The sequence below is a fragment of the Xenopus tropicalis genome, chromosome 5 (genome assembly GCF_000004195.4).
Source record: "Xenopus tropicalis strain Nigerian chromosome 5, UCB_Xtro_10.0, whole genome shotgun sequence".
Lineage (NCBI taxonomy): Eukaryota > Metazoa > Chordata > Amphibia > Anura > Pipidae > Xenopus > Xenopus tropicalis.
The window spans coordinates 79,110,046-79,132,326 of record NC_030681.2 but is presented as its reverse complement, the minus strand read 5'-3'; the positions used below and the strand labels follow the sequence as shown (position 1 = coordinate 79,132,326).

General features: G+C 38.1%; 1 protein-coding gene across 1 annotated transcript; it reads left to right on the top strand.

Moving 5' to 3' along the window:
* Positions 1-15: 15 nt before the first annotated feature.
* qrsl1 (QRSL1, glutaminyl-tRNA amidotransferase subunit A) lies at positions 16-21,028 on the top strand. The gene is given in 11 exon segments (NM_001079311.1): positions 16-88; positions 2,002-2,161; positions 3,640-3,738; positions 7,800-7,896; positions 13,119-13,295; positions 13,912-14,087; positions 14,172-14,284; positions 14,955-15,147; positions 18,387-18,504; positions 19,947-20,152; positions 20,791-21,028. Coding segments are annotated over 11 exon segments (1,575 nt in total). The 5' UTR covers positions 16-64; the 3' UTR covers positions 21,003-21,028.
* Positions 21,029-22,281: the final 1,253 nt, after the last annotated feature.

The following is a 22,281-nucleotide window of genomic DNA, read 5'->3' as shown; positions in this document are numbered from 1 at the left end:
GACTCTTTGGTTGCCTTTCATGTCTGCTGTACACTTTACAAACCGGTGACAGTTAAAGGTTAAAATGCTGGGAATGAGTTTACGGGAGGTGAGTGAGCTTAGAGTACACATCGTAATTAGAGAGCGGAAAAGGAACTGTACGATATGGTAAAATACACCTGGACTGTACAGGAGAGTTTCAATTTAAATGCTAGACACAACTCTTTTCTTAAAGAAAAGTGATGAATTGAAATATATCGCTATGGCCACATTCTGTATTTAAACCTATTAACTTAGATGTGTCACAAAGAAGCAGTCCTTTTTATTTTAATAGTGTTTGTTTACAGAGCCAATCCTGCACAGTATCTGACCTCCTGGACCAAGGGCCCTTCATCTGCCAATGCACTGTGCCTGTATGTGGAATGACAGATGAAGCTGTCAGAGCTGTAAGCAAGTGGTGCCATGGAAGGGCCTATGCACAGTGGGCATTCAGGGACATCTGAAGCGACACAATGACGCCACTAGGCCATGCTAGGGTTGCAGGGCTTAAAGGAGAAGGAAAGGTAAAAACTAAGTAAGCTTTATCAGAAAGGTGTATGTAAATACAGCCATAAGCACTCACAGAAACACTGTACTGACTTCTCTGTGAAAAGATTTCTTGTGTCGGTAATTCCTGTGCCAGACACGCAGCTTTCTGCTCTCTCCTCTCTCCTGCTCCCCCCTCCCTCAAGAATGCTAAGAACTCACCCCCCCTTAGGAATGTGGATCTGAGCCAATCAGGAGGAAGCTGACTCATAGTCTTACTAACTGAGCATGTTCACTTGGGTGTCTGTGCAGGAGTGAGGCATTATGGGAACTTTCTTTACACAGCTCAGCATTTTTTCTTCCTGTTTGGCTTCAGATCTTCTGAACAGGTGAAATTTGGGGAGACTTAAGGGCACTATTGAGACAACTGAAGGTATGCCTGCAGCTTGAGATTAATTCTTTATTAGCCTTTCCTTCTCCTTTAATATTGGCCATATATTGATTCCATATCCTGCATGGTTAATTAGTAATTCATTTAGATGCATGTGGCAGACTGAGCTGATTCATCATGTGTAGCCTTGCAGCATGCACAATGAACTGCTAACTAGCCATGAGGAGAATAAAAGGCTAATAAAGAGTTTATCTTAAACTGCAGGCATACCTTCAGGTCTCTCAATAGTGCCCTTAAGTCTCCCCATATTTCTCCTGTTCATGATCAGAAGCCTCATAGGAAAGAAAAACACTGAGCTCTGTAAAGAAAATTCCCATAATGACACACTCCTGCGCCAAGACCCCTGTACATGCTCAGTTTGTAAGACGATGAGTCAGCTTCCTGCTGATTGGCTCAGATCACGCATTCCTAAGGAGGGGGAGGGAGTTATTAGCATTCTTGAGGGAGGGGGGAGCAGGAGAGAGCTGCGCAGACTCTTTCACAGGAATTACAGAGACAAGAAATCTTGTTTCTTTTGATAGAGGACTAAGTGTAGCGTTTCTGTGAGTGCTTATGGCTGTATTTACATAGACCTTTCTGATAAAGCTAACTTAGTTTTTACCTTTCCTTTTCCTTTAAGAGGGGATTTTACAGAGGAGCAGGACAGAAAAGAGAGGGCTTCACAGGGCTCAAAAATTCAAATTTTATAAAATGATTTTTTTTCTATGTATTTGATCGTGGCTGCATTAACCTATATTGGTGGCAATTCAATGCTATCAAATTTAATTAATGTATAAATGTTATTTAGTAATGGTGATCCAGTGTACAAAACCAGAGGTCTTACATATTCTGGATAATAGATCATGTGCCTGTATTACGCATTTTTCAGTTGGGCCTGAATAAGTGCTAAATAAAGTATGTTCGCACATATTTCTTTATTTGTTTGGCATCAAAATCTGTGCACGCACAGATTTTATATATGTTTTAAACATCCATAGACCAAAAGTGTCCTCGAAAGGTGTTAGCTTTTCAAACAGGAAATAATATACAAAATAATTTTTTTCTAGGCAGCTGCTGCGCTGAGGCTTGGGCAAATAAAACCTACTGAGTTGTGCCAGAAGTGTCTTTCTTTTATCAAAGAAACATCATTCCTTAATGCTTACATAACTGTAACTGAAGACTTTGCCTTAAAGCAGGCAGCAGAAGCAGATGAGAGATTCATCCAAGGTAATCTTTATTTGTTATTACCAAAATTGGCAGTATCAGACTAAGGGGCACATTTACTAATCCACGAACGCTCTGAGCGTTCGTTCAGCGTATTTTCGGCGACTTTTCCGTACCTGCGCGACTTTTTCTTATTTTATTTTTTCGTACTTTGCAACAAAATTTGTGCGACAAAATTGTATTGTCGCGCCAAGTACGCAAGTTTCAGATTCATTCAAGCTTCGGTATCGTGACCCCTTGGGCCAGGTTGGAGTTGCACAGTGCCATTGATTCCTATGGGAGGCTTCCAAAATCATGCACAGAAGGATCAAAGTCGGAAAAGTTTTCCTGCATTTTACGATCGTTCGGATATGAAAATTTTGTGACTTTCAGATCGCCAATGCGATATTATCGTGACTAATACGATTTTTTCGTAAGCATATTCGTGATATTTGCGATCTTAAGAAATTATCATATCCGATCCGAATTTATCCCATTCGGGATTCGAACTTACGTTTTCATGAATGTGCCCCTAAATGTTTATGTTTTTCGGGGGAGAAACCTTTGCTGAAGGTGCTTTAGAAAGTTTGGGAGCTATTACTATACATTACCTTCATATATGTCCGTCATTTTTCATTTATCTAGAACTGCTTATTATTTTGAGAACCTACACTTTTACTTAGACACACAACCAAATGTAATTTTTTTTTTTAGCTAACTTTGTACAGACTTTGAATGGCTAGGCTTGCCTGTGACAGTTGGTCACTTTTAAAAGCCTAACGTAAGAAAAAAATTTCCAAGGACAAGATCAAAACCAAGAACTTCTGAAATTTTATTAGATTAGGCAACTGTGCAGTGCTGCTCCTCAGTTTTGTTTAAGTAACACGTCTGTGACTTAAGGGCTATGGTAGATGAGATGTTTTGTTACATGCACTTAATCTCCTCAAGTGCAATTGACAAAATGTCCATAGTTACTTTTCTACTTGGATGTAAAACTCTGGTAATAAAATCTTGCAAGGCAACTTCAGGCCACTGCACGATGCATATGTTTTACCACTGGTGATTTACATTGATCCCGGTAGTAATGTAACTTCAGACAGTTTGTTGCCAGTGCTGGAGGAGAAGCACGGGCAGAAAAATATACGTCTGTTAAATTTCATGATATTAACAGTTTTTACACACTGATAATATCCTAAATATATAGCCAGAGGCCTGCTTGTCTGTTCATGTAAGGGCATTGCAAGAGACACTTTTTCTAGCAGTAAATTAAGCTTTTGCCTTCTGTCTAGCCCTTGAACAGACCTAACTACAGAGGTTGCCCCTGTTACACATTCATGATATTAGCAGTATAAAACTACCATTGTTTTATAGTGTACTAAAGTGTAAATCCCAAAATACAAATTAAATGCAGCTTGTTAGGTTTGCATTTTTTCTGTCGCTATGAATGTGGTAGAATTTGTACTGTTTCTGATTAATTTTCAACTATTGTTATAAATTTGCAGGCAAACCCTTGGGAGACTTAGATGGAATTCCTATAGCAATAAAGGACAACTTTAGCACAGCAGGCATAGAGACAACCTGTGCATCACGAATGTTAAAAGGTATAGAGCACACATTGCATAACCAAAATGAAAATTGTGATTGCCTTGTTACATGTTAACAAGTCTATGACAGTGATGCAGTTTTAATTATTGTGATATGCATGGAGCAAGAGCTTGTATATACAGAAGAAGTTAGTTAGCATTTTGCCAGTAGCATGCCTAAAAGAAAAAAAAAAGTGGCACTTGCAGGAGCACTCATTTATTGGCTAATGGCCAATCCAATCCTTGGCAGAAACAAACAGGGCGCCAGCTATGATTTGAGCATTAGCCAAAACACTTTTGTCTAAAACTGAATAGCTCGTAAATGAAGCCTCACCTAAAGTCTATATGGAGAGTAAATATTCATTTTCTTTTATTAATTCTGTTGTGGAAAAAAATACAGTTGACAATTTATGTAAACTCACTTGCTGTAGGCATCCTTTAACCAACAGCCTTCTGAACCCATTGGGTGAGTGTCATTCTCCTCACATTTACTGGGGGGGTGCCTAACATTTTGGTTTCCAAGATTAAAACTTCCAAATGATTGCCCTTTTTTGCTCACTCCTGGGATCACCTGACTGTAGCTGGTGGTGCTATTGAAGTGATCAGCATAGTACATGGTGATCAGTACTGCACCAGAGGAAGGACCACAGAGGTCCGAAACATATAGTGCTATGCATCTCTAAACAGGGCTGTGGAGTCGGTAGATAAATTCTCTGACTCCGACTCCTCAGTTTCTGATACTCCCGACTCCGACTCCACGACTCCGACTCCTCTGTTTTTAATATGCTAATGCAGTGCTGTCCAACTGGCGGCCCACTTTAAATGGTATCAGTACTGAGATTAACTGCATGGTTCTCACCTCCAGATTCAGGCTGTAATCCCTCTGTATTATTTAAACATCTAATCCCCTGTACTGTTCACACCTTTTAATCTATGCATTGTTCACCCCCTGCATTGTTCACACCTCCTGCTCAGGCTGTAATCACCCACATTGTTCGTCTGTTCACACCTCAGACATTGTAAGTACTGCCTGGCCTATGCTGCCTGTGTATAGGCAGCATAGGGAAGGCAGAGTATGGCACATAGGCAGCATAGGGCAGGAACGGTATGGCACAAACAGGCAGCATAGGGCAGGGAGGGTATTGAACACACAGGCAGCATAGGGCAGGCAGAGTATGGCACACACAGGCAGCATATGGCAGGCAGAGTATGGCAGACACAGGCAGGGCAGGCAGGGTATGGCACACACAGGCAGAATATGGCAGGGAGAGTATGGCAAAGGCACACACAGGCAGGGTAGGGCAGAGTATGGCACACAGGCAGCATATGGCAGGGAGAGTATGGCATACACAGGCAGGGTAGGGCAGAGTATGGCACACAGGCAGCATATGGCAGGGAGAGTATGGTACACACAGGCAGGGTAGAGCAGAGTATGGCACGCACAGGCAGCATAGGGCAGGCAGAGTATGGCACACACAGGTAGCGTAGGGCAGGCAGAGTGCTGCCTGTGTGTGCCATATACTCTTTCTACCCTATGGTGCCTGTGGGAGGTAAACCTGGCAGGGGTTTGTTCTGGGAGTTTGTTAGCAGTTGGAAATAGCCATTAAATGGTCCCTAAGGTGTGTAATTATATGCTGGGGGTTGCTGTGCTATCCACAGGGGAGGAGTCATATGGATTTTAGGGTGTGTCTTAATATGACATAATATAATTTTTTCACATATGAATGATGGTTGATATCCCTGCAGTGAGGACCAAGCCTTTGGGTTTTTGCTGCACTACCACCATTGTGATAAAATGGGTGTGGTTTGAAGTGGGTGTGGTTTAAAAAGGGGGGAGTGGTCAAAACTGGCTTCCATTAGCGGCCCTCCACCATGTATGCGCGAGAAATTCCGGCCCTCGGCACCGCAGAAGTTGGACAGCACTGTGATAATGTATTTTATACATCCAGGAAGGGGCAGGGGGGAAGGGGCACTTAAAACACGACTGAACTGATAATAAACTGATAGACAATTTTATCTATACTCCTACTTCTAATGATTTCCCTAGAATCCCATAGTCATGTTTAAAGTTTAAGCTAACATTACAGCTGAATTACAGCAGTTTTTCAAATGTTTTAAAGCTTCAGTCTTAAACTATGGACTATCCATTCCCTTCACGTATACAAGTATTTCTAGTTATCAGTGAGAGTTAGGCTGGGTTCCCAGTGGAACCCGACGCAGTGGAGCTGCCGCACCGTAACTGTGCGTTACGTCCCATTTAGTGAAGCATACAGTCAATGAAAAGCTTCATGGTCGCTCAACGTGTTCGTTTATGCACTGCGTGCATTGGGCTTTATTCTTATAGCAGAGAAGTAATTAATTATGACTGTTTGTGAATTGGGACATTTAAACTTGCTTTATTTATTTTTTTATTCCCATTTAAATTTAGTAGGAGTCGGAGTCGGTTCATTTTTTGCCAACTCCGACTCCAGGTACCCAAAATTGCCTCCGACTCCGACTCCACAGCCCTGTCTCTAAACCAATAAACAACACAGAATGCATTTGGCTCTCCAGTGGATTTTTTTTATTTTTACATGGTGTACTTATTGAAGTGGACCTGGCGAACCCTACACCACTGTTTGATTGAGCCCCTTCAGTTTGTGGCATACAAGTTGTATTTTTCCTTTTGTCAGAATATTAAAATTATGACCAGTGCAAAAATGATAGTATTTAGGCACTGGAAGTCTGCAACAGATGAATTGACAAAACTGGTAAATAGCTGAATAATTACCAGTTAAATTGGGGTCATTAGACACAAGAGGTGAAATCAAAAAACATTTTGCACTTTGAACCCTTGCTGTTTTGGCTTTGACCACCCTTCAGATGCCAGTTTATGAAAATACATGTTATGATTATCCATTTGGGTGTCTTGGACCATATCTATGTGTTACATGTTTTAAGAGCACTTGTTTGTACCTGATGTATGTCATGAGTGCCAGCTTTGAAGGAAACATTGCCTCTGGCCCTTAGTGGGAGATTACAGAGTTGTCCTGGCTTGATGCAATGTTTTGCTAGGGGCAGAAAACAGGCTACTGATACCCTTACTGAATTTAGGGACATGGGTGGGCAGGATGCAGGTATATAAGCACGAAAGCATCCTGTTATTGTCTTGTGCCATGCCATACAGAAGACAGTCGCCTTTAGGACTACAACTGCATTTAGTTTCATTTCTATGTGAAAGTTGACTGTGACATATTTAGTTCCATGAGTATAAGTAGTATTTAACTGTTACAAAGTGTTGAACTGGGTCACCAAGGGCCCACCAGAGCACTTGATTTAAAGGCCAACCAGCCAGAGACATAAAGCATCTTACTTCTGAGAAAATTGCTGGTATCCCCATGTTTGAAAAATTCATAACCAAGAAGGCACTGTTTTTTAAAACCATTTACCATGAGGATGCCAGTTTACTGCATGTCAATGGAAAACATTTTATACATATTGATATCACAGCAATAATTGTGGCAGCTTCTAAAAAGTCAGATTCATTATTAATTCTATGTGGGCATCTGTTCTCTCTTGTGTGTTCTGTTTGTTCCATTATTGTTAGTACAAGCAGAGCAATGACTGCAGGCTGCAGAGGAGAGCACAGACAGAGAGTGTGCAGGCATAACCTCTATCCCTGTGTTGTTTACACCCCAATTTATATTGTTGTTTTGGGTATTCACTGTTGCTCTTCCCTTTATATTGGGCAAATTCTTCCAGCAACACTTATATATTTAACAGCCCTCCTGGGGTCTCCTGCTTATTGATTGTACATACGGCAGAACATGTTGCCACTTTATAACTACGTGTTAAGCACTGATAATGTGACAATAAAGTTGACTTTTGTCTTTTCCTTGACCCCATCACAAAAACTTCTCTGCTGGGAATACATGAAAACACAAACAGAAGTAGTAATGAGTTTATGCTCCTTGGTCCAAATAAGTGTAAAGGGCCCATTTGAAAAATCCAGTACACAAGCATGCACACTGCAGTTAAAACATTTTTTTATAAATGTAAAAAAATAAAAAAAGACTCTTTCACGTTGTTTGTTTTTTAAGGTTACATTGCTCCATATAATGCTACAGTTGTTCAGAAATTATTTGACCAAGGAGCTGTGTTTATGGGAAAAACAAACCTTGATGAGTTTGCTATGGGGTAAGTAAATTTTGTGTTATTACTGCTGCTTAATTTTTTGTCTCTGTCCTACAGCAACAGTGGAACACTGTTTAGATTTTTTTCATGTTTTCATTTTTTTTTTTTATACAAAGGATTTTTATCCTAAGGTTGTGTTTAGGTATGTAAAGATACAGGTATTCTTCAAGAGAACAACAATTCATGTGCAGCTTTTACATCTGCTTATAAGATTTGGGTTGGTTTTATGATGTATATCTGTCCCTTGATCGTATGTAATATTTTCTGAAATAATTACGTATATTTAAGTTTAAGCATTGCTTGAGTTTTCATGAAAGGAATATTGCAATTTTCAAGGTACAAAGTGCCCATTGCTAATGTATTTTTTCGGAGCACAAAAATCCTGTATGTACATGAGAAGGAAAGGTGAAAACTAAGTAAGCTTTATCAGAAAGTTCTATGTAAATACAGCCATAAGAGTCCTCTATCAAAAGAAACACAGGATTTCTTGTCTCTATTTTTGTAAACATGTTGTTGGGGTGTCATACTTCCTCTCTCAGAAAAATCCTTAATTCCCTGGGCCCAGAGTCTGCACAGCTCTCTCCCATCTCCTGCTCCCCCTCCCACAAGAATGCTAAAAACTCCCTCCCCTCTCCCTTAGGAATAGTGTGATCTGAGCTATAACAGCTAGAGCTGTAGCAGGAAGCTACTTAAATGGCAGCTACTGTCGTAAGCAAACAAAAAGCTTCTAGAGCTGTTTACTCAGGAATGGTTATGCTTTCTGCATAGAAATATAGTGTTCTAGGCGGCACTAACGTAGGGAATCTATTGGCAGTAAAATGGCAAAATTACTTTTCTTCTCCGTTAAGAGCTATAACGTTATTTTAAATAAACTAAAATGCTGTCAATCCCACCATTTTTATGCCTGAGTTTGAGTCCTCAAACTTTGCAAAGTTGGTCACTGGGGGACTGTAGTTCAAAAATAGGAAAAGTGGGTTGGGCCACTAACAGCCAATCAGATTTCATCCATTTAATTTTATTGGTTTAAAATGCTACCATTCTCACACTATGCCAGGGTGCCCACTGTTGCCCACTGTTTGTCACTGGGTGACTTCAACTCAAGGTTAGAAAAAGTGGCCACACCCACCAATCACAATTTACCTATTGACTTTTATTGGTTTAAATTTAAACTGCTGCCGTTCTTTAACTATTAATCCTAGGGTCCCTAAACTTTGCAGAGTTAGTAACTGGGTAACTGCAGTTCCAGGTTAGAAAAAGTGGGCAGAGCTATCAACAGCCAATCAGATGTCACTCGTTGACTTTCAGTGAGGAAATTTAAATTGCTGCCATTCAGACACTATTAAAACCAGGGTCCCCAAATTTTGCACAGTGGTTTTTACTATATAACTGTGGTCCAAGGTTAGAAAAACTGGGCGGAGCCAACAACAAATCAGATTTCATTCAGTGACTTCACATTTTTCAAACCAAAAATAATGAAAACAGCAGCACTCCGGTTGTTTTGAAAAATGTGAATCTTTACTCAAGTGCCAAAGGCAATGTTTTGGGCTTCAATCCAGCCCTTTATCAAGCCTCTTGAACCGGAGTGCTGCTGTTTTCATTATTTTTGGATTTATTTGCCCGGGCAGTGGGTACAGCGTGCACCTGGGGCTACAAGAAGCTTTTTTCACTGTGTAAGCACATGTTAACTGATTCTCATTTTTAAAATCAACATGAAGTTTGTTCTCAAAGTTCCCTTTCTAGTTCAAATTTGATACCCTACTCTATATCAATACTAGAATAAATCCAAGTTTAAATCCAATTTCTCTGTGGTCCAGTACTGTTTATCCCCTCCTCTAGCTCCTACCTGCCTAGCAGATATTTTCACGGCAAAGGGAGGTGTTATTGGTCTAGAGCTGTGATCCCCAACCAGTGGCTTGGCAGCAACATGTTGCTCACATTGGCATCAAAGTAGGTGCCTATTTTTACATTTCTGGCTTGGAGGCAAGTTTTGCAAGCGCAAAGACACAGTTTTACTCTAACCAGAGCCTCCTGCAGCAGCATGGGGCTACCAAGTAGCCAATCACAGTCCTTATTTGTCATGCACAAAGAACTCTTTTTATGCTTGTGTGGCTCACCAACACTTTTTACATATGTAATTTGTGGCTCACAGGTAAAAAAGGTTGGGGATCCCTGGTCTAGATAAAGGGCAGTAGGATTTACAGAATGTTGGGGACTTGTTCTAATTTCTCTTCTTCAGAGAGTTAGTGGGAGTTCAAACAAGGCAGAAGGTAAAGGAATATAGAATTGTATTCTTACAAATTTTAATGCAAAGATGTTTTCCAAGACTCAGCTTAGGCCAGACAAAGTTTAGGAGACAATGTCGGACTTGGTTGCCAGAGAATTACCTTTATGCTGTTTATATGTGGGAAGGTGGTGTCCAGGGATCAGTTTATGTCACCATGAAATTGTTAGAAGTTCATTTGCACAGAGGACCATGTTTTCTTCAAGATGACATCCTTTTACATCTCTGTTCTGCCTGATTTTTGGATAGGAGCCTCATGGCAGGAAGCTGAGGTGACAGTTAAGCCATAAGAGTCGGAAGCGCTTTGATTCTACGCCACTAATCATGAGTTGTTTGGAATACAATAGTAGAGTCTATCCCACCAAGTGAAATTGGTCTGCATCAAAAAAATGACTTTACAGCCCGCACATAGGGCCACTGTACCAAATCAGATGCTTTCCCTGACCCAACAGATACCATTATTCTAGAGCCCAACTGAATTATCAAAGTAACCACCTTGGCCAGGCAGTAAGAACGTGTACAAATTTTTTTAACTGACTAATGATATTGGACGATATAAGCCTTGTGACTCTTTGTCTTCCTTCTTACTTAGAATATAGCTTCACAGAAAGATGTTACTGACTCAGCAGACTGCAGTGAAGCTTGCACCATGCCATTGGCAGTCCATCCATCCTGTGGATTTTCCTGATAGGGAGGGCAGCCTTCCTTGCCTTTTTTAAAAACAATTTGCTCCAAGTTGCTAATTAGTTGCCCAGTAATTCTAAGGATCAGAGTTTATATGTCTGCAACGTTTGCTATACAGGCAGTGATTATACCTGCTTTATCCCCTTAATCAAACACCCTTTTGTTTGTGCAGTGTCAGTTTAGTATGGTACAGTTCGTATTTTGTATGTTCCTGGCATATCCTTAGTTGCATCTTCCACAACTGACACCTGGGTCTCTACCTCAGTTGTGTATTCAGGAATATTGTGAAGGTCTTTTCGGATGTATTCTTAAGAAGATCTCCTTTTGATTATGTGATTGAAAACTCTTTTAACAAAAAACAAAACTATTTCAAAACCACAACTTGTACCATTCTAACCACAACTTCTGTGTTTAAAGTAGATGTGGTACACAGGCATACTTTATAAACCTAAACAGAAAGAAGTTTTTGTTGTACTGACAATACATCTAGTTACTTGCCAGTTCACTACTATCTAGCTGGCATAAGGGTTCAGCTTTGGTTTATCTATATGGCTGTATTATATTTGAACTCTTACAGTATTTGACAGTTCTACAGTTGTACACAAAGCTTCCCCAGTTAGATTATATGTTCAAGTGAATCCCTATGTTAAAGAAATACAGGTGTAAAACTGTTTTCTGCACTGCATACCTCTGCAGAACTACAATTTCTTTACATTTTAGGCATATGTAAAAATTTCAGCATATGAGTCTGTTTTCAGTAACATTTTTTATGCTGGACAATTTTAGCTTGTAGAAGTTTAAATTTTGATCAGTAAGTTATCAGTTATATTAAAATGTAAATTCTGATTATGTATTTTTGAAATACATTTTTATTAGGTCAAATAATTTGGGCTAATAAACATAAATGTTCTGTATCAATCTATTAGTGTCCCCTTCACCACGTGGTGTTCTGGAATTGCCACATTATTTCTAGTTGCTTTTAACAAGGTTAATTTTGAAGATCTGTTTGGGTTTTTTTCCCTAGCTATCCACTTGATAAAACCTCTTGAGCAGAAGAGTTGACCTTTTGCAATAATAAATGTTTCAGTGGGTAAATAAAAGTGAGTGCCAGCCCTTTTTTTTAAAAAAAAAAATCTGATATAAAAATCTGATATATCTGAAATATCTGAGTTTTTATGCTGTGCATTTGGCATTGAAATGAAAAATAAAAAAAGCTGTTGCCAAGCTACACTGCCAAGCATTATATGTAATTAATGCTCTTGTCATAATTTTGTAACCTGGGAGTACACTAAAATTTTGTTTTGTAATTCTCTTTTTTTACCCTTCTCAAAATACTCTTTGGATTTTGTTTAATGGGAACACAATGGGCACCATTGAGTTTAGCCTGGTTTGGGCCAACTTGACAAATATTTGTCGAGACCCGGCACTTAATGAATAGCTGCTATTGAGTTTGATTCATGGATTTCCTATCATGACAAAAAATTGTTTACATCTGCAGTTCATTGTGCCATGCAGCTATTAACCCTATGTTATGTGCCATTCTGTCTGGCATATTATTGTTATAGAGGAAAAGAGAGTTGCTAGCCTGTAAAGAAACAATAAGATTTTAAAACAAATGTAAAAGGTAAGCTGATCTCGAGAAACTACTACGTTATGATTTTATTATGTTACTTTTAGTTTACAAGACATTTTTTTAAACCTGATCTGAGGTGCATGATCATGGTAGAGCCCCACATTTACAAATGGATCTGTGGTACGGTGGAGAATAATTTGACTAATATACAGTAACTAACAATAAAATAGGCAGTGGGGGAGATTATGCATGCACACGGTTCCAGGTTGAAAGGTAAACAGTGGGTCTTTATGTCAGTCTGATGTGAAGGTCAAAAATACCAAAAGAATTGTACGGTAATAAGTGCGTATACAAAATAGTCAGTCTGATTTAGTGCAAGTGGTAAATAGAATAGGATAGTCTACTAAGGGGGGTATCTTGGTGGGCCCACGGGTTTAAATTTTAAGCTGACTTTGCTTTGTTTTCTAAAATATTACCAGGCTTCAAATAAAATATCTGTAACCTTGTTTTGAGTGAAAGTGTGCCTGACAAAATATTGGACAGCAAATAGGGACTTGAAGTTAAACTAAAAGAACTGTAAATCTTTGTAATATGGGGATCCGTGAATGGTGGGGATAGAGAAAGGAAACCATATTGAAAATATTTTGTATTCATCTAAATTAATTTGCCATTCTTTATTTTGTATAGATCTGGGAGCACTGATAGTATTTTTGGGCCAGTAAAGAATCCATGGAGCTATTCCAGGTCTTACATAGACAAGACATCATTAAGTCACCATGCTGCCAAGGATGATTCTGATTGGGTCATAACAGGTGGAAGCTCAGGAGGCAGTGCTTGTGCTGTATCTGCTGGAACGTGTTATTTGTAAGTAATTGTACTGTTAAACATGTTTGCCTATCTAATTTATTATTAACATATGGTAAACATCTTTTGCTATATTAAATTGGATGGTACAATTAATAAAAAAAACGTGTGCCTTTGGTAGTTGTTATTTGCTTATCCTTTCAGCAAGTGTTTATAGTTTCTCATTTAGGGGCCCATTCATCAATGTACGAATCCGAATCCTGAAATACGATCATTTCTGATGATTGAAAATGTCACAAATTCTTTTCGTTTCAATACGAAAATTTCCGAACTTTCAGATCGTAAGTACGAATTTTTTGTATTGAAACGATCATAAATGTATTGGTGATCCGAAAGTCTAAAAATTTTCGTATCCCAACGGTCGTAAACGGCTCAAAACTCTTTCTGACTTTGAAACTTCAATGCATGATTTTGGAAACTGTCCATGGCACTCTGCAGCTCCAACCTGGCTAAAAGAAATTCACGATACCGAAGCTTGAATGAATTCCGAAACTTTTGTTTTTGAATCTGTAAATGTAATAAAAATACTCTAAGGGTATAATAATTAAGTGTACTGAATCATGTTTCTGCACTAAATAGAGGGGATGACTGATGTGTTTCTGCTCTGTATCAACAGAGCAATAGGTTCTGATACAGGAGGTTCAACTCGAAACCCTGCTTCTCACTGTGGAGTTGTGGGCCTGAAACCTACCTACGGGCTTGTGTCTCGTCATGGTCTTATTCCACTTGTGAATTCCATGGACGTACCAGGAATAGTAACCAGATGTGTGGATGATGCAGCAACTGTGCTTGGTAATTACTTCTGTTCCAGCAGAACTGTTCACTATGGGAATTCTCACTGTGGCTTTCTTAACTTCTACAGCTTTCATTTTTAAGGTGTGCTTGCTGGGCATGATCCTTATGATTCCACAACTATCCAAGACCCTTTCCAGCCATTCAGTTTACCTGAAAAAGTTGATGTGAGAAATGTTTGCATAGGTATACCAAAGGTAATGCTTTATGATATACTTTTACCCCGATTTTCTTTTTTTTTTTCAGAGCCATTTTGTATTTTTATTATCTGTATGTCACATCTTTGGCATATGGCATCCATGATCCTATGCAATATACTTACATTGTTTTCTGCATCACTACAGTATATTTACTTATGTACAAAGTGATTAAAAGGACATGTTTTAAATCACATCTTTGCAAAGATGACTTGCTGATATTTTTTGGTTCCATTCCAAAAAGATTGGTAGACACAGAAATAAAATACAAGTTGTTGAACAATAACCGTTTAGCATGCCTTTTCTTATTGCTTGGTAAATCCAAGCAAGTGTTATGTCATTTTTCATAATTAGGCTTGTGGTAGACAATGTTCCATAAGAAAGACGTAACCTCATCAGTAGTAAAGGTTGCTCCAATTCTTATAAATAACCAGAAATATGCAAAAATGAATGCTTTATTTGCTAGATAACTTGTACTGGCATACTTTATTTATAGTTTCTAGGTATAGATAGGTTAGGTTTAAAGCATAATTAGCAAGAGCATACTGTTAAAACCAATTATATGTTCCTCTTTCTGATATGCAATTTACAGCAGTGATGCTGAAGATCATGCAACAGCCACCTATAAGGTTTTAACTGGGTGTAATTTCTTTGGTTTCCTGTGTAATAGGAGTACCATGCCCCCGGTCTGTCTGCAGAAATCTTGTCACTTTGGTCAGAGACTGCAGACTTGTTGGAAAATGCTGGAGCCAAGGTTGTTGAAGTTTCTCTGCCACATACGCCCTACTCAATTGTATGTTATCATGTCCTGTGCACAGCTGAGGTGGCTTCTAATATGGCAAGATTCGATGGCCTGGAATATGGTAAGAGTATTTTATGTTAAGCAGAGCTGATGTTGGTTAAAATAAATGATTAAAGCAATATGAACCTGACATATTCAGCTTTCTAACTAAGGCAAAATTAGCTTCCACAGAATCCAAAGTCCTAGGCATGGCACAATGCATCCAAAATACAGCCCTGACTCTTCATAGAGCACGTTTGCGTTGCTGTACATTATTCCCTATAGGAATAAACCAACTTATGGTGCTTTTTGGAGAGTTGGGTATGTACAGTATTTAGTTATAAAATTCTAAATTAGTTAATAGAATTGAATATGCAATATCAGTACATCCCATACCTGTATTGCTTTAAAGGGGTTAATATGTTATAAAATGGGCAGTTCTTAGCCACTTTCCTAAATTGGTCTTCAATATTTTTATCATCATTTTTGAACTATTTTCCTTCCTCTGCTATCTCTTTCCTGGCAGCCAAAAACAATTGCTTTGTGAGGCTACAACTTAATTGCAATTGTTTGCTTTTTATTTCTCATATTTTTATTTGAGCATTCTCCTATTCATCCTCCAGTCACTCCATTCGCCATTGCCTGATTGCCAGGGTAAATAGAATTCTAACAACCAGATAGCTCCTGAAATTCCAAACTAGAGAGCTGCTAAACAAACTACTAAATATTAAATAAAAAAAAATAAAAATGTAAGCCCAATTATAAATTGTCTACATCATACGAAACATTGATTTTAGTGAAACTACACATTTTTCCCCCTAGTATTTTTGGATGATTTTTTTCTTTTTGGATTTGTTCTGGGAAAATATGTAAGAAGTATGTTCCTGTCTAAATTAATGGCGCGTGCCTATCATGTGTGAACAATAAAACATATTTTTGGTTTTAGGCTTCCTGGTTCATTTGGTTTTGTTTTTCTGATATTTTTTCCCAGTGAAGTGCTTGTTGAAGGAATGAGGAAGAAATGATCATATAACATGCTAGAAATTTCCAGGCCCTACAGGTGTGAACTAGCTTTATGCTGTAAGCATTCACAGAATATCTATTGTCATTTATATCCCTAGGTCTAGACATACAGGTGTTATTTTGTGTATATCCCATGTAACAATACAGTTGTGATGTGTGAAAAGTAAAAATTCTAAAGCAGAAGCAAGTATTCCCTTATAATTGTAGTGTCTATGAATGTGTGGTTCCGTCCTGTTTGATTTGTTTACTATGGTCTGTTTTTATAGCATAGAGGATCATTTACAGTAACAGTGCAAATAAGAATGTGTGGTATTTTGTTTTTTTTGTTTTTTTTACTCTGTTTCTTTCAATTATTCAAATTGTCGCTAAGGTCAAATTCTGACTAAAAGTTAACAACACTAACACAGACTATCTGCAAGTGGGACTTTCTCTAAACTAATTTGAGCTGATGGAATTGATAATTTGTGTAAAAGCTGGAGACCTTCACCTTAGGGGAGGTGACAGACACAAGGACTTCCAAAATTTCAGGCTGGCACCCTAATTCTGATTAGTGTACCAGCCTGAAATTTTGAAACCAATGGTGATGCAGTTAAAAAATTATGATTTGCCATATCCTTAGTGGATTTATTTTTATATTGTATAGTGGGCTATACATATTATTTAAATATAGTATATGGTATTCTCAACTTGTTAAATGGGTGGTTCACCTTTAATTTAACTTAAAGTATGTCATAGAATTAACTATTCTAAGCAACTTTTCAATTAGTCTTTATTTCTTATAATGTTTTAGTTATTTGCCTTCTTGTTCAGACTCTTTGTAGCTTCAAGTGGGGATCACTGACCCGGCAGCCTAAATCTATTGCTCTTCTATTCATACATCTCTAATACATACATCTAGGTCAGTGCTGTCCAACTTCTGTTGTACCGAGGGACGGAATTTTTCTGACCTACGTGGTGGAGGGCCGATAATGGAAGCCAGTTTTGACCACTCCCCTTTTTGAAACCACACCCACTTGAAACCACACCCGTGTTATCACATGACCATACCCATATTAATGGTTGTAGTACAGCAAAAACCTGCCATACTCTGCCTCCCCTACCCTGCATGTGTGTGCCATACTCTGCCTTCCCTACCCTGCCTGTGTGTGCCATACTCTGCTTGCCCTATGATGCCTGTGTGTATGGCACAAACAGGCAGCCTACAGTGACACAATGCTGGCACTGCTCCTACAGTCTGCACAATAACTATATATTAAAAAACTTTTTAATTGCAGTACCACCTCAGTTCTTTTTGTAGTGTGCAGGGATTATTTGTGGGTTTCTACTGCTCCTGAGGTGTGAACAGGGGAACAATATGGGTGATTACAGCCTGAGCCTGAGGTGTGAACACTGCAGGGGGTGAACAATGCAGAGATTAAAAGGTGTGAACAACACAGGGAATTACATATTTAAACAGTACAGCCTGATTACAGCCTAAATCTGAGGTGAGAACCATGCAGTTAATCACAGTACTGATACAATTTAAAGCTTACACAAGAGTAAGCCATCAAAGCAGCCAGACAGGTGGGGGGCCACACAGAGGGGGGTCAGTTGGACAGCACTGATCTAGGTAATTTGGACCCTTGCAACCAGATAGCTGTTATAACTCTAAACTGGAAAGTTGCTGAATATTTATTGAAATAATTAAAAAAACTACAAATAATTGAAAAATAAAGACCAGTTGCAAATTGTCTCTGAATATTACTCTCTACGTCATACTAAAATTGAACTCAAAGGTGAACAAGCCCTTTAATTAAACTGCATGTATTGTTTCCTTTGTAACTTTGCATCTGGTTGGATGTTCAGGGGTTGTTTTTTGTATTTAAATAGGGAAACTGTTTGTATGTTCTTGAGCCTATAATTAAGCGCCCCATAAGGCACAAAACGCATAGGGGTGGTTTTTTTTAGATGTTCTTCCACTGAATAAATCATCATGTTTTTAACTGCATCACCATTTGTTTCAAGAGTCCAGTTACAGTGCCAGTCTGAAATTTTGGAAGCCATTGTGTCTGCCACCTCAAATATATGTGGATGAGTCAGAAATCAAAGAGATTCAGGAGCAGAGGAAACAAAGTTTCACCTGAGAGACTGTAACTATCAAAGGTGGTTTCAAGTCAGATAGTAGCCCATATTATCTATATTGTGTTCCTGTTCTTGATCTTCTTGGCTTATTTAAAGAAATCTTAAAACAACTCCTGCAAATATGTCAATATGTCAAGTTTTAAAGATGATAATGCAATAATTCGACTTCTTTTAAAGGGCACCGCTCTGATATTGATGACTCAACAGAAGCGTTGTATGCAGCAACCAGGAGAGAAGGCTTTAATGAAGTTGTGAGAGGAAGAATATTGTCTGGAAACTACTTTCTTTTAAAGCGGTAAGAAGTCCATAGCCTGGCTACCAAAAATACTACTACTACTGCTACAGTATTTTATGTGAAAGATCATTCCATAAACATCACTTGGACTAGACTTTTTCTCTTTGATCTTTTTACAAATATCTGAAATAAATTTAGTAGTGTCATTAGTTCTGTTAAACCTCCATACTGGTGACGTATGAATAACTAGTGAGTTACTAGTGATATTTAGCAGTCAAAACAAAATCATAAAGACTGCATTATGTTGTAGTATCCCAGATGATTATGCTTTAATCCAGTATGCACCCAATAAAAATCCACTTGTAATATGCAGAGGCTGAAGCTGTCTATGTTAATCACAGCATGAAATTAACTTGCTTCATGCTTCAGCTTGTCACAGGAAAACATGCTCTTATTATAGAGCTCATTGTTCAACCCGTTCACTTCAACTGTCTTTTTGTGCCTTTAGCCTTAAACTGGTCTTTTCCCTTGGGTAAACTGTGCAGCTGTGGGGTGACTGTTTTAAGGGAAGCTAAATGCAAAAGATGAATTAATGTAATGTTCTTCTCTGAGAACTGTACATTAGTTTTCTATCTTTTGTGGTTTTTGAGATATTTGCAGTTTTATATAATAGCAGAAAATCAACTTTAAAATTACATTAACAGCCTGATTGCGTTGAAGTTAAGGATTGGAAACCTTCAGTGCTCCAGATGTAAAGGGGTCATTCAACTTTAGATTAAATATTAAGTATGATATAGACAGTAAAATTCTGAGGCAATATGCAATTGGTATTCATAATTTATTGTTGTGGGTTTTTTTGTGTTTTGAATATCAGCAGTCTTGTTGCTAGGGTCCAGATGAATAGGAGAGGGCCTGAATGGATAAATACGTAACAATAAAATAGAGCAGTAGTATTTTTTGCCTGCTAGTGGCAGTGATCCCAATCGGAAAGCTGGGAAGAAGCAGAAGAGGAAGGCAAGTAATTCAAAAGCAAAACAAACAATGCGTAGTATATTAAACTGAATAGAGAACTATGTTTAAAATATAAGGTTTTGAAAACTGGTTATACATTAGGTTGAATTATTTAATAGCTGTGGTCATTTATGCAATTCTGTCATACAATATTGACTGACACGTCAATGTATATATTCCTTTTCTCCTTACACACAGACATACACATTCATCCACTTAGTACATTTTTTATAAATCAGATTAATACACTAATATAATGTTTTATGGTTTTGTTAGGCTGTCTAAATGTCTATCTGACTGGCTAAATATTTTATAATTTATATGTATTTTTCTATAATATTATTTCCACACATTAAATATACTTAAAATATCACCTTGGTGAGTGGTATCTGTTAACCATAGAACTTACCTAAATTTGTTAAATATACAGTAATTTTTACAAACTTTCTTAATTCTTTGGTAAAAGTTGATTGCTTGATGTCTGATTGTAGGAACTATGAAAAATATTTTGTGAAGGCTCAGAAAGTTCGGCGCCTGATAGCAGATGATTTTGTTAAGGTGTTTAACTCCGGAGTCCATGTTTTGCTAACTCCGACCACACTAGGAGATGCAGCTCCCTATTTAGAGTTTATCCAGGAAGACAATAGAACTCGCAGTGCTCAAGAAGATGTCTTCACACAGTGTGCCAACATGGCTGGTAAGAGCATTACATGTCTAAGGGCCTAAAACGAAATGAAAATGAAATGACCTATGATTTAAATTCTCGGTAACATTAACGGACTAGTAACACCAAACTGTTATAAAGAAAGGCCCTTTTTGTCCATTCCATTCAGTGTAGCGTAATTAATACATATTTATAACTTTCCCCAAAAGCCCTGCCAATTAAACCTACTATTTTCAAAAGGATACGTTATTTTGTTTTAAAATGATAACAAATTTTTGAAAAACCAGTGACCATTAGGTGTAATGTGCATTCACAAATCTTTGCTTTGAAAAGAAACAGGAATAATGGGAAAGTGGATAAAGATTGTATTGCTTAGGCTTTCAGATTGTAACAGATTGAAATGGTAAATTCGGACTTTGCAGTCATAACTGCAGCAGGAAGAACCAGCTATGTTTGCCCATAGCTAACCAAAATGATAACATAAAACTGCCATCATAGGTATCTCTTTATAGAATCCACATCCACATTTATTATAGTATAGCCTTTAATATTACCCTTTCACTGAGTATATTATCATTACTATAGATGTAGTTTTGGTGCCTCAGCTACTAAAGTATGCATTTAAAACATTTTTTATATTATACATTTTTTTATGTTTTTTTTTTCTGCAGGCCTCCCAGCCGTAACTGTCCCTGCGGCCCTTTCTAGTAGGGGATTGCCACTTGGCCTTCAGTTCATTGGCCGTGCTTTCTGCGAGCAGCAGCTCCTCACAATCGCTAAATGGTTTGAAAAACAAATTGACTTCTCTCCCTTACAGTTTAACAGAGACTCGGAAAATGGGAACATAGTTCAGCAATACAGTAAATCTGCTTCCTCTGTATAGGAAAATAAAGAAACTCTTTAATCAAAGATGATCTAATTCAGAAAAACTTTGCATGGTTACATTTCAGCTGTGGCATGACACAAGGTACAATGATGAAGGTATATTATGTGAAAATAGCAAACAATGCTGTAATCAGTATTCTAGGTAGAATGAAGGGTGCTGCTTGCTGGGCTAAAACACTGGGACAACACATTTCAGTTAAATGCAGTTTGAGTAGTTGCTTTGTTTTAGCAGCAGTTAACTGAATACTGCATTCATATATAGCACTTGCTATGTAGCAAGCATTGTGGATTACACTTGGCCTATAGTGTTTTTGAAATACAAATTTTCTGCTTTTATAAGCACAAGTATAAAAGCATAGTCTGAAAGAAAAGTACAGTATATGGGGCCTATTCACTAAACCTCGATTAAGTATTTCTGAGCTAAAATCGTATTTTTTCTACCTTATCAAACATTTCGTAAAGTCCACAATAATTTAGTTAAAATTCCACTACTTTTTTGTGGTTTTCATTAACTTCCACAAAAAAGTTGTACTTTTCGTAATGACTAAGACGATTTCGGAATTCATTCAAGCATTGGTATCGTGACTCTTTTAGCCAGGTTGAATCTGTTAAGTGCCATTGAGTCCTTTGGGAGGTTTCCAAAATCATACATTGAAGGTTTCAAAGCCAGAAAGGCACGAACGTTCGGATTCGAAAATGTTGTGGCTTTCGGAAAGCAATTGCGATATTTTCGTATGACCGAAAAAAGCATTTTTGTGACATTTTAGAACATCAGAGTAACCACGATAATTTCTGAATTTTTTCCTAATTGTGATTTTAAGCCAAAAAAATTCGGACTTTAGTGAATGGGCCCCTAAGTATAGTCCTTAGGTAGGCTTCACAGCAGTGCTGTATTTTGGTATTTAGGCACCGGACCAAAGTGCACCCAGAGGTAAATGCGTGGAATGAAAATTATGTAATGCACATGCGCAAAAGTCATGTCATTTGCGTACACATTACGTCACTTTGCCCAGCGGGCAAAGGCATCCAGGTACTCTTTACCCCCACTTTTCCACTGCTGGATATAGTGGGGAAGTATCCAGCGGTGGCAGGGTTTGTTTTTTTTTTTTTTTTCTTTTTAAATTTAGGAAATTTTTTAATTTACTATATTGGCATCAGAGGGACACCCCCCCCCTAAAGCTGCTGCCCTAGGTACAGGCCCTTGAGTGCCTATATGGTAAATACGGCCCTGCTGCACACAGATTTCTGTGTATAATATAAAATAACACAACATTTAT